Source organism: Nematolebias whitei, chromosome 5 (genome assembly GCF_014905685.2).
Source record: "Nematolebias whitei isolate Nwh7 chromosome 5, NemWhi1, whole genome shotgun sequence".
Lineage (NCBI taxonomy): Eukaryota > Metazoa > Chordata > Actinopteri > Cyprinodontiformes > Rivulidae > Nematolebias > Nematolebias whitei.
Window position 1 is genome coordinate 3,344,315 of NC_056502.1, and position 13,851 is coordinate 3,358,165.

Here is a 13,851-nt window from a genome sequence, read left to right on the forward strand (position 1 = left end):
TGGATGGATGGATGGATGGATGGATGGATGGATGGATGGATGGATGGATGGATGGATGCTCACTCAACTGTGCTGCGTCAAACGAGGAACCTGAGTTTGCAGTAGTTGCTGCAGCACCTCCAGGTTTCTCGGCGTTGGCTGCAGGCAGAGCGACAGACGCCTCCAATCAGAAGAAGCAGAATGAAAATAATTAGACAATCAGGACTGCAATCATCGTACGAGCGCGGAGAACGTGCACTCAGTTCAGCAGGTAAACAGACTGACGTGGTCTGAAGCTCCAGTCCTGCAGGCACCATGCTCACCTCTGCACAAGTGTTTACACAAAGTTTATGGTCACGTTTACTGTGCTGCTGTGGTTTTATTGGTTATTTACTAGACAGATGGCTTTTTTATTTATTTTCCTCCTCGTGTATCAGTGAGTGAGAATAAATTAAAAAGAACAGCCGTTTGTGATTAAGTGTCATCATGAACATAAAGTCCATAAAGATCTGAATATCAGTTTTCAGGGTTGAAGGGGTGGACCTTTGGTCAAAATGTTTCTTTCTGAAGTTTTAGTTGGAGTTGGTGACACCTGCGGCCGATATTGATAAAACACTTGTCGATCTCCAAACATCACGTTTAGACAGTAACTGTTCACATTGGTGACACGTTTAAATGAACGTGCAGCTGAGTCTAAACGTGTGGATTTCTTGGTACAACTTAAAGATAAGAACCAGGAAGATGCAGTTCGAGCCAGAGTTTGACCCTCATGCAGGATGGAAAGGTTTCTGAGCATGGAGTCGTTCTTCTGAACATTGTGCTTCTGTTGTTGTAATTAGTTTTGTAACTTTCTCTCAGTTGAAATTTATTTTGAAGACTCTGTGTCCAGGCCTGAAACAGGAAAATAAACGACCTTTTACATGTTGCACTTGCACACGTGTTACATTTATAAACTAAAAAATTTTCTGAAATTTTGTTGTTTGGTTTTTTACTTTTTAAATTAGAGGATTTTGTTGTTTTTCTCAAACAATTTATTTCTAAAGCTCCAAACCACAACAGAAGTCATCTCAGGGCGCTGAACAGAAACATTCATGTATAAAAATAAGAAGAACGAGATCTTCCTGAAACTCTCCTTAGATGAACTTGTAATTTTTGTATATGAATGTTTCTGAGATGACTCTGTTGTGATTTGGAGCTTTACAAATAAACTGAGTTGACTTGAACACACCTTCAGTTCTCGTTCTCTCCCTGTTTGATCTACTGTGATCCTGCGCTGCCCTCTGCAGGCCGGTGTCTGCATGTGCGACGAGGGCTTCACAGAAGTTCTGTCTTCTGATGGGCAGCTGACCCAGTGCGCCCCCATCCCAATCCTGGAGATCCCCACGGCGGGGGACAAGAAGGGCGACGTGAAGACCAGCCGTGCCGTTAACCCCACGCTCCCCACCACCGTCCAGCCCGGACGCACCGGGCGGACCTGGTACCTGCAGCCCTACGGACCAGGTCAGACCACCACGCACTCGTTTATTCTGAAATATCACCAGATCTTTCTGTTCGTTCATATTTAAACCTTTGATCTCGTCCAGTTTCTGCTGACTAGTTAGAGGCTAGATGGACTTTAAAAGTTGTGCTTTATGTTGGTGCAGCGAGGTCAAAAAACACAGACGTTGATTAGTTTGTTTTTTTGATCGACTGCAAACAGCACTTAGATTGGAGGAAAACAAGAACGAAAATATGAAGATTTTATTAAAAACTTATTACTGTATACTCTGTAAACCAGGGCTATTCAACTGGCGGCCAGCGGGTGACTCACGTCAGGCCCGTTGATGAGTTTATTAATAATTGGGGGGGGGGGGGACAATCGGAACAAACCCACGAGAGAGGCCTTTAAAATGTTTGAAATGGAAAATGTTTGTCAGAGGCAATCCTGTTCCTTTTTCCACACTTTAAGATAAGCCCCCTCTTCTTCGGACAGGCCAGACCAGGCCAGGCTAGACTAAACCAGACCAGACCAGGCCAGGCTAGACTAAACCAGACCAGGCCAGACCAGGCCAGGCTAGACTAAACCAGACCAGGCCAGACCAGACCAGGATGGGCTGGACTAAACCAGACCAGGCTAGGCTAGACCAGGCCAGGCTAGACTAAACCAGACCAGGCCAGGCTAGACTAAACCAGGCCAGGCTAGACTAAACCAGGCCAGACCAGGCCAGGCTAGACCAGACCAGGCTAGACTAAACCAGGCCGGACCAGGCCAGGCTAGACTAAACCAGGCCGGACCAGGCCAGGCTAGACTAAACCAGGCCGGACCAGGCCGGCTAGACTAAACCAGACCAGGCCGGGCTAGACTAAACCAGACCAGGCCAGGCTAGACTAAACCAGACCAGGCCGGGCAGTTTCACACCGACTTCAGCAGGATCGACTCCTGGTGTCGGTTTACAGCCGATAACAGAGACTTCAACATAAACGTCAAAGCAGACCTGAGCAGGACATTAACAAGAACAAGCCATGTCCAAACCCAGAAACGTTGTTAAGTCAGAAACATTGCACATATATTGTCCACAAGGCTACCCAGCATGCTTTGCAGCTCATACAGTCTCTGGGACTGTCACGGGAAAAACTTTTGAGTTTGAGGGAAATAAAATAACTGTAAACAGACACATCTTTGCTTTAATCTGGGGCTACAAATATCCGTTGTGTTTAATTATAAGAATTAATTTAACAGAAGCACGAGTTGAGAGGCTGTGTGCTCTCGTGGGGGCGCCTCTTCCTCTCTTGCTCTGCGGGGAGTTCTGATGATCTGATCATATCAGTGTGTGATCGCCCGCGAGCCGGATTAAACAACAACAAACAGATTTATTACTTTGTAGCTAGTGTAAAAATAGTTAACCACAAATCAGATGGATTAAGTTAATTCAATAAAGGAGACGTTCGACATGCATCGCGCTCGCTTTCAGCCCGGCTGAGTTCTGCTCCGCCTCTTCTGGTTCTGATCAAAGCTCACACCTGAGCAGGACGTGGACGCTCCACCTGTGATTTATGAACCGATTGAGGCAGAACTGGTTCTTAATTCTATTCAGTCCAGTTTATTTCTAACGCTCCAAGTCACAACAGAAGTCGTCTCAGGGACTGAACAGAAACATTCATCTCTATAAAATAATAATTTAACTTTATTTATCTGAGGAGCAGACTCCATCACAGAACTCTCATCTTGAGCAAGAACGGACCCACCTGGAACATGTTGGTCATTCAGGGAACATAAAAACAGCAAATATTTTTATTTTATTTTTGAAAAGCGTAAAGATTTGTCACGTCAGAGACGGCAGAATAATATTTATGTTAAATAGGAGGCATAGTGTGTCGGATTTGTTTTTAAGTTTCATATTAAAATATCACTACTTTAACTGCAAGGAAATAAATCTTGAAATGTAATATCTTAGAATTACGCTTTTGGGTTCTGGTTATTGCATTTATAATTCAATGCAATAAAATAACGACATTTTAAAGGTAACAAATCATTGTAGTACTTGGTTTATTTACATAATGACTTTAATTGCTGGATGTCCGGCCCCTGAGCTGTGTAGCTGAATAGCCCTGCTGTAAACTGTATACATCAGTTTTACTCTCTATGCAAAGTTTTTTGTCTTTTGAACATTTATCCTTAAAAATTTACTTCTTTTTTATTTTACCTACAGAGCAAAACAGTAACATTAGGACGAAGCCAAAAAGAGTTCTCTTGACAACAGCAGGAGTTTTTTATTTTTTGTGTCATCAGATTTTAATCAACATGAGTTAACTGCACATGCAGCAGAGCATGTAGAAACCTAAAACGTTGCGCAAGTTCTGTAAGATTTTTTCATTCATTCAACCTTTATACAGATTAATCCAGATGGCGCCTCGGGGACTCATTTACAAGTGACACCTGTTTAGACAGACAACAAAGTAGAGAAAAGTGCCAACAGGGTACGAGGAGGCAAAAAATCATAACTGGCACTAAGCCCTGGCAGAGTGTCAAACAATAAGTTAATAAGGTTAACAATAATAATAATAGGTTAACAAGATGCTCTCAGCTGCTGCTACGTTTAAAAAGTGTCCGTTTTATGAAAAATGGTGCAAAAGAAACATTTAGGAAGCAGGAGTGCAGAACAAATGGAGTTTGTTCCAAATACACCAAGTGTGGGCAAATCTAAACGGATGTTTTTAACAAAGCTTGTGATTTGCAGTGATTACGGTAGTTGCATTAATTAGACTCCAAAACTATATCGAACGCTTCATTCTAGTTAAATGTAGAGTCAAGACAAAGAAAATGTGAGATTGTAACAAATACAGTACCAGGTATCTGCAGAGAAACAAATTTACACCATGGTCAAATGAATTATGTTATAGATTTTACATTTGCAATGCTAGTTTAACCATTTTTTGACGGACTTGAAGATAAAATAAACGATCCAATTTGCTCAGTTTCCAACAGATTTGAGTGTTGCTCAGACAGGATGTGGATTATTATTGTAATTTGGAGAGTTAAAACCCTCGTAATAAAACATCAGCCAGTGGTAATTTAGTTTTTACAACCAGAAACAGCTTTTATTTTCCTGGCTGTTTCCACAGTGAACCAGCACTGACCGTTCCGTTAGCCACCTTCGTAAAATATTACATTTTCTCCTCAAGAATTATTCAAATCATAAAAACACTGTTGCAGCCCATGAGAATGTATGCAGATACATTCACAACTTACAAGAGATATAGCGTTTGGAGTTTGAGTGTAAATATCTGCAATTCCTTTAAGACAGCGTTTGGATCCGTCTCTGAAAACTGGATAAAATGATTCTGTAGTGTCGGCTTTTATCCAACATTTACAGAAACACTGAATCTAACGTTGATTTATATTCTTTAGACAAGCTGCTGCTGTACAGTGGTGCTTAAAGTTTGTGAACTCTTTATCATTTTCTATATTTCTTCATAAATATGACCTAAAACATCAGATTTTCACACAAGTCCTAAAAGTAGATAATGATATAAGATAAATGACTAAAATATTATACTTGTTCATTTATTTATTGAGGAAAATAATCCAATATTACATATTTGTGATTGGTAAAAGGTGGTGAACCTTTGCTTTCAGTATCTGGTGTGACGCAGTTCATGGATGGATGTTCTGACATTTTCCTTAAAAATTCTGATATAATCCAGAATTCATTGCTCCATCAATGATGGCAAGCCGTGAGCAGCGATGTTCTTCAGCGGTTTTCCTCTTTCAACCCTGCACTCCATTGTTGTTCAGAGTTCTCCTGATGGTGAGCTCATGAACATCAGTCAATGTGAGAGAGAAGTTACCCTGGGCTCCTTCGTGACCTCACACACTATTTGCTCTTGGAGTGATCTTTGGTGGTCCACCACTCCTGGGGAGGGTAACGATGGTCTTAAATTTCCTCCATCTGTCTGGTTGTGGATTGGTGGAGTCCAAACCTTTACAGATGTTTTGTAACCTTTTCCAGCCTGATGAGCATCAACAACTCTTTTTCTGAGCTCCTCAGAAATCTTTGTTCCTGCCATGATCCACTTCCACAAACGTGTTGTGAAGAGCAGACTTTGATAGATCCCTGTTCTTTAAATCAAACAGGGTGATCACTCACACCTGATCATCATCCCATTGATTGAAAACACCAGACTCTAATTTCACCTTCAAATTAACTGCTAATCCTGGAGGTTCATAAACTTTTACCACTCACAAATATGTAATAATGGATCATTTTACTCAATAAATAAATGACCAAGTACAATATTTTTTATCTCATTTGTTTAACTGGGTTCTCTTGATCTACCTTTAGGACTTGTGATGTTTTAGGTCATGTTGATGAAGAAATATAGAAAACTCTAAAGGCTTCACATACTTTCAAGCATCACTATAAATGGCAGCAGAAATCTTTCTCCTCTGAGGAAACTAGTGCAAATAATGAGCTGTATCATTACGTTAAATTAGCAAAGAGAGATCTAACACATGCAGGATTGTGTTTGAGTTTACAGAATTATTTTAATAACTTGTTGGTGCCGTGTTGAAACTGACGAGCCTCCTCCTCCACAGATGGGAAGCTGAAGATGTGGGTGTATGGTGTAGCAGCCGGAGCCTTTGTGCTCCTCATTTTCATAGTGTCTATGATATACCTAGCTTGGTGAGTCGATGAGTTTAATCTACCCTGTTTGTCATCTTCCTCATTCATGAAACATCCATTATTTTTTGTCCCCGCCCACTTTGAGTTGAAGCATGCCCATCACATCACTGTCTTCATTTTTTCTGCTTCGTGTGAGAGCAGCAGCCTCTGTGCCAAGGTGCATCACTCTCTTAAGACCCAAGAGCCTGACACCAACGGGACGGCGATGTGGACAGGCCAGAACTCACATGAGATGGTTTACATCTGTCCTGAATGTCAAGAGCTGACTCAAAACAGCAGTAGTTAATGATGAAGTGGAGGGCTCAGCCCCCACCCCAACACGCCTCTCCCCCAGTCCCTGAATTCCCCCAAGAGCTCTGGAAAAGTGCCCAATGTTCTGCCTGACTATCTGAGTGAAGGTGCAGGTGAGGAAATATAGTGTTTAGAGCTTCTAGACCATGTAGATCCTGTTCCTCTCCCCAATTTTTACTGAACCCAGTCCTAAGTGCTCCACAGCTGAGTGGTCCAAGTGGTCTCATAGCCAGTAGTGTTCAGTAAATTATAGAATAGCTTAAACATGCCATTTTTCCTATCAATATATTTGTTCTGTGGAAAGGTTAAGAACCATATCTGTTGTAGACAGCTTTCTGAATGACCTCAGTTTGGAGAAATTATTTCTGACCAGATTAAAGAGCTAACGACGAGTATGCTGTCATCTATAAACAACTCAAATATTTCATAGCGATGTATGAAATGCTATTTTATAAACCGATAAGACCACTGTCAATTTTACATTACATGGTTGCTCTAGCAGAAACAGAACATTCAACGGGAAGTGCTGCGTCTAGCTACTAGTGCTTTTTGTGTCCATTCATCGTCTGCTGCTTATCTGAGAATAGATCGTGAGTGAAACAGCTTAGATCCCCAGACCTCCGATGCTCCCACCTCAAACTCACTGGGAAGGACTTCCAGGGAGTCCTGGGAGGTCTCAAGGCCAGTGGGGCATGTCTGAAACACTTCCAGTGAAAAGTGTCCAAACGGCATCATTACCAGCTGCTGACACTACTTGAAACAGTTCCATTTAACACTTTATTCACAATTGCTATGAAAATTTGGAGAATGAACAAAGAATGATTCAACACACTTGTATGGACAAAAACAAACAAGGAACTTGGTGTCCCTTGCCTGGACGTGGTCTACCAGGGCCCCACCCTTGGGACATAACCTCTCTGGTGGGGAAGAAGCCTGAGCTTGTGCGTGAGGTTGAGAGGAACCGACTAGATATAATTGAGCTTACCTTGATGGACAGCATGGGCTCTGGAACCAATGTACTTGACAGGAGTGGACCTTATTCCAATGTGGAGTTGCCCATGGTGTGAGGCGCCAAGCTGGTGTGGGTCTACTCTTAGCTCCCCGACTTGGTGCCTGTGTGTTGTGAGTTTTCCCTGGTAAATCAGAGGGTGGCTTCTCTGTGCCTTCGGATGGGGGGACGGGTTGTGGCGATTGTTGTTTACACCTATGCAAACGCCAGTTCAGAGTATCTGGCCTTCTTGGAGTCCTTAACGGTGCTGCTGGAAGGTGATCCAGCTTGGGACTCCTTCATTCTGCTGGGGGACTTCACTGCCCACGTGGATAATGACTGTGTGACCTGGAAGGGTGCGAATGGGAGGAACGATCTCTCTGATTTGAACCTGAGTGGTGTTCTGTTGATGGACTTCTGTTAGTCATCTTCATGATGGACAAAAAACCATGACTAACATAATTGTGTCTATAAGTGCACTTGGCACCAGGACACTCTAGGTTGTAGATTGATGATTAACTTTGTAGTCATGTCATCTGATTTGTGGCCGTTTGTTTTGGGCACTCTGGTGAAGAGAGGAGCTGAGCTGTCAACTGATCACCACCTGGTAGTGAGTTGGATCAGATGTCAGGGGAAGATGCCGGACAGAGCCGGTAGACCCATACGTGTAGTGAGAGTTGCCACGAACACCTGGCAGAAGAACCCATCAGAAAGATCTTCTACCCACACCCCTGGGAGAGCTTTAACCACATCTCAGCTAAGGCAGGGGACATTGAGTTTGAGTGGGCCATGTTTTGTTCCTCAGTTGTGGCAGCAAGGTTGTCAGTGCTTCTCATGGAGGTCATCCTCAAACTCAGTGGTGGACACCCTGGGTTAGGGAGGCTGTCAAGATGAAGAAAGAGTCCTATCAGGCCTTGTTGGATGATGGGACTCCAGAGGCAGCTGAGGAGTACCAGAGGGCCAAGTGGGTTGCAGCCTTGGCTGTTGCTGAGGTAAAAGCTCAGATGTGGGAGGAGTTTGGTGAGGCCTTGAACAGAGACTGGATCAGCTCAGAGGATATTCTGGTAAACCATCTGGGGGTTGAGGAGGGGAAAGCAGCTCTTTACTAACAGTGTTCAGTGAAGGTGGAGTGCCTTTGACCTCAACCAGTGACGTCATCAGGAGGTGGAAGGAATACTTCTCAGATCTTTTCAATTCCACCGGCACATCTCCCATGGAGGAAGCCGAGTCAGGAGACTTTGAGGTTGGTCTGTCAATAACTGTGGCTGAGGTCGCCAAGATAGTTAAAAAGCTCTGCGGTGACGGACCAGATCCGCCCCGATTTCCTCAAGACTCTGGATGTTGTGGGGCTGTCTTGGATGACAGACTGTGACAAAATGGAGTTATTTGAAGACGGCAGCAATCCAGTTTGGACTAATCGCCTCAGGGACTAGTCCTTCTGGTCAAATTTTACGTGCTTCTCCAAACTGAAGTCTGTCAAAGTATTATCTACATCAGTTCAGATTTTTTTACAGAAAACTTTCTTCTCGTTGTAACTTTAATGTCAGCATATTTCTTAAAAGGTACAACTACCGAAAGACTGAGAGTCTGAGGTTGATTTTTAGTGGGATGTGTGAAAACATTCTTTTTAGAAAGACAATGTAAAGGTAAAACTGTATGAATGTTCTCCGTTGATCTGATGAAAGGGATTCACTTTTGATAGCAAACATCTATTTTACAAAACTAAATGTTTTCGTCTAAAAATAGTGAATATACTACGCCTGAATTGATTTAAGAAACTAAAACGTATTAAGGTGCTGCAAAATGAAAAGCTGAAGCCAATTACTCTTAATCCTCTCACAAAATACTGTGTATAAAGCTTCAGGCCATTTTTTAATCTGACTAGCAAGAATGGCCTGAAGGTTCATGCACCATATTCCATATTCTGCAATAAGATTAAGCATATTTAAGATTAAGAATCCTTGCGATCCTCTTCATCATGTCAGCAGAGTACTTTAGGAACACACTGTGTGTTTATAAAAAGATGTAAAGTCTCTGTTTTGTCTTTTAACGTAATCCTTTACTTAAACATTGTCTTATGTCCCAACAGAATGTATTTTTGTAGCTGTAAATCTTCCACAAGTTGATTCTAAACATCTGGTTTGTGGATTTGTTACAGGACTGACCAGTAACAGGCAGATGACATGAAGCTGATATCTGAATATTAACTGATTTCAAACAATCAAAAGTAAATGTGGAGTTAGAGTAGGATGGTAAAACACTGCCCTTTGGTGGCAAATCAAGAAAGTATACGTATTCATGTCAGATCAGCCTTATTCAGATTAATTTAATTAGATCATTTCTAAAACGGTCTGATTTTACTCTAAATAGGCGTTTCCTTTTTAAGTTTTTAGTTTACACATTGTTTGCCCTTATCTCTGTGTTTTACATTTCCAAACATCTCAGCACTGCAGACAGCAGGAGAAAAGTTTAACTGCTATTGAATGGACTGTCTTGCTGTCTGATTAAAATAAATTCGTAACATAAATGGTATTAACTTCAGCCTGTTAGTTCATTAAAGGATATTTTTTGAACATCATACATTTTATTACATGGAAATATGAACGCTGCACCAATGACAGCTCAGAGTAAAAATCATAGCTTTACCTTTCCTCTAAAGGCCTCTCTTGCCCCAGGACAGAAAAATAGAAGATGTCATGTTTGCATGCAAATTAGATCCTGATTCTTTTATTGCTTTTAAACTTTTGAATCCTGTCAAAACGTAGCTCTTCCACAGTTTCTTGTTTGAGTAGTTTAACCATTTGAAGTCTTAGTCGGTCAGAATTAGGTTTCAAACTGTACATGCGTCACAAAATCTCTGCTTTCTCCTACAGACTAAAAACACACGTTGGGTTAATTAGAAATTAAAAATTGTGGGACGTGAATTGTCTTGTTTGCCTCCATGTGGTGGACTTGTGGCCTGTCCAGGTGTAGCCCACCTCAGTGATAATGGAGATGGGCACGGGGGGGTTCAGCAGTTTTATATAAACATTTAAAATACAACTGGTCTAACTCTAACCTACAACTCAGAGATGTCCTCTTGTTTTTGCTCCGTGACTTGCACACGCCACAATGGCCAGACCCAGAACTCGCAGGGGGGATTATGTATCCGCTCTGGTCTGGGAATGCCTTGGGGTGCCCCATAGGCTCTGGATGGTGTCACTGGGAGAGGGAGGTCTGGGTTTTCCTTCTGAATCTGATGCAAGGACCAGCATTTTGTCAAAATTAGGTAGAAAATCCGTAGTAATAAAATCTGTAAAGCCAAGGAGTTGGTTTTTCTCCATCACTGTGGCTCATTTCACCTGCAGTTCATGTTCCACCCACATTCGCTCTACACCTGCAGCATCACCTGTGTGGTACTGGGTCAGCACTTAATTCTGTTTCAATCTTTTCACAGCAAAAAGCCAAAGAGACCTCAGAGACAGAGGCAGCAAAACAACCGACTAAAACCTCTGACTCTCGCCTACGACGGGGACACGGACATGTAGTCCTTGGAGAGACAATTGGCCGAGCACTTGACGTGTCACAGAGACCCACTTCATCAAGCCATCACAGTGAGGGACATGGATGTTTGCAGCACGAATGGACACACAGAAGATAATCCTCTTAGCAGAAACACTGTTGTGTTAAATGGTTTAAGTTGAGCTCTGGTAACTCCACTTTTATTTCTTTTTTATTTTGTCAGAGCCTCCACGACCTCCAGCTCTCTCCGTGAGATACTCTTTTGTTCCTGTTCCTTATCACCAACTTATTTGAGACCCAAGAACAGCTGGGTGCAGAGGAGAGTCTCGTCGGCTCTCCTGCTGTTTCCGAACATGGCAGCGCCCCCACTTCCCCTTGCTTATTCCGTTTGTCCCTGAAAACGCTGAGTAGCTGGAGGCTTTGGACGCTCTGACGGTTCGTACGTTGCCAAAAGTCACCGCAGGGAAGAGCAGGAGGAGGAGGAGGGAGAAAATCTCCATCAAAAGGTTTGGATTCCTTTTCCCTCAATCCTCATCTGGGTTCTGACTCAAATCTCTTTTCCGGTCTTGAACAAAAGGAAGGCTTTCTCCTCTGCCTCATTCAAGCTTGTGTTTGTGGATAAACTGATCCAAACGATGCTGATGGAGGAGAAGCCTGGAAACTACTGCCTGCCTGTTTGCCCTTGCTTTCTTTCAGGCACTACATTGCACTATATTAGTGCAGCATGATATGCACACGTGACTTTACCTTCTATTGCCATAAAGCACTGCCTCTTCCACGAACGGAGCAACCACCAACACAAGCAGGAGTGAGGTGCATATGTGCACGTTTTATTTCTCACAGCAGAGGTTTTGGTTTTTTTGGGTTGTAGTAAAGTGCATCTTTGTGGTGTGTAGATCTCGTCTGGTGTTATCACTTAAGCACAGATGCAACTCCGATAACAGCGGGTGTTTTTTTTATTTATTTATTATTATTCCATTTATTTTCTTATTGTTTACATGAAGTAAAATACAACGTGTAGAGAAAAACTGAAGCCATTCACGTCACGCAAACGTCATTTCTGCCTTACTGACACCAAACGGGCAAATACAAACTAAAGCTTCTGTTTCTCGTAGGAAAACAGTGGGTTTATCCAACGTACTAACCGCATCATAGAAGCTCTATTGTTTTTGGTCTCACTTTAGAGATAAAAATATATTTAGAAAAAGGAAACAAACACTGTACAAATATATTATACAATATGTAAATACTAACATGCTTCTTCAGAGTTCGGTGTGAAAAAAGCAACTGGTGTGGAGAATGTTTACTTTCTTCGTGAAATTTGTAAATAATGTTTTTTTATTTTTTGGAGAAAAAAACTTGAAAGTATGTGTACATTTATTTTGTATTGCACAGAAAATGTTAGTTTGAAATATTGCAAAGTGGGTGTATGATATTGTTGTATGTTGTGACAAAAACGAGGAGAAACAACAAAAAAAAAAAAGATTTGATCGTTTTGTACAGGTTGTTTGTGTGTATGGAAAGAATTAATGAAAATAAATGAGAACACGGTTGTCAACAAAACAAGTCAATGATTTTTGTTTAAGCATTAAAACCTTCAAGTGTCTCGTTCATGACCTCCAACAACCACCGGGTGTCGCTGTCAGAAAATAAAAATCTCTGGAGAAAAAGGGGAAAAACAATTTGCTGGTCTTGATCAAACCAGCTGTACTGGAGAAAAGGTGATTTTTATTAAAAAATAAACTGATACACTTGAAAATAAATATTAGAAAATCTCCACCAGCACAAAACAAATGGAGCTTTTAAACTAACAGAGATATTATTGTCCACTGGAGTTTCTCACAAACTCCCAAAAAACCAGTTCAATATTGTGTAAAAAATTACGTCTAAGTAGTTGTGACATATCAAACATGATTAAAATATCCAAAATAAGAATCTGATCTACCGATACTATAAACCTGAAGTGTTAAATGTCATAATTCTGCACTATAATCCTATCAAATGTCTTTTAGGTGTATAAATAATGCTAAATATCCATATTTTTCTATATAAAACCATAAAACGTTGCTTTATTTATATTCCATATATTAATTAATTAGTGTTTGTCTGGAACTGTTCACATTTGATGTTTGAAAGCAGCAAATGTGTCACTGGCTCAAAAATAAATAAATCAGTACTAAGATGTTCTGGACAACTCCAACAGCTTTTTCTATGAATTTGTTTCATCGTTTAAAAAGCTAAAGATTTAGACGTCAACACGAGCAGGAAAAAACAGGAAAGTTTATCCAGCACAGAAACTAAGAGAATAAATGTTTTCTTGTTTTTAATCAACTTTCTTTGCCTGTTTAAGTCAAGGCAGTACAAAGATGACTACGAATCTTAACACGTATGTTTTAATACCCGACACTAATCATTGACCACAAAAGGTCTTCAGACTATACCGAGACGGGACTAAACCCGACTTTACGGCACCGTTTACCTCTTTGGACATGGAGCGACGTCACTTCTGTAACTGTTCAACTCAAGATGCAATGTAGACACGTCCAAAACTGAACCCCGTCTTTCTCTGGCGTCTCACTACAAGGAATTTAAACCGTTGGTATTAAATGAACGTTTGTTCTTAACTGACTGACCACAGGTGATAAAATAAAACTTCAAATTTTACGTTTTGACTTTAAGAAAATGTGCGTTTCTGTAGGTTATAGTGTGTTTGAGGGCGTTTTAAGACTTGAGGTTCCACCACGAGTTACCTCGTGGTATAGAGATTAAAAACAGAGATTTCTTTGGAAAAGGGACAAGGGATGTTATCAATACTTTAATGGATCTAATGGTTTTAGAGTCCCCCCCCCACACACACAGGAGGAAGATCTAGGATATCACTAAAACCTCCTGCTTCCAACAGTAAGTGCAGCAACAATCAATTATACG

General features: G+C 41.4%; 1 protein-coding gene across 1 annotated transcript in view; it reads left to right on the forward strand.

Moving 5' to 3' along the window:
- LOC119409615 (thrombospondin type-1 domain-containing protein 7A) overlaps positions 1–6,429 on the forward strand; it is a 351,078-nt gene extending 344,649 nt beyond the window's left edge. Inside the window, exons 21-23 of the mRNA XM_037676515.1 lie at positions 1,266–1,479; positions 6,056–6,143; positions 6,285–6,429. Coding sequence (XP_037532443.1) covers positions 1,266–1,479; positions 6,056–6,143; positions 6,285–6,429 — 447 coding nt within the window. The remainder of the gene's footprint in view (positions 1–1,265; positions 1,480–6,055; positions 6,144–6,284) is intronic.
- The last annotated feature ends 7,422 nt before the right edge of the window (positions 6,430–13,851 follow it).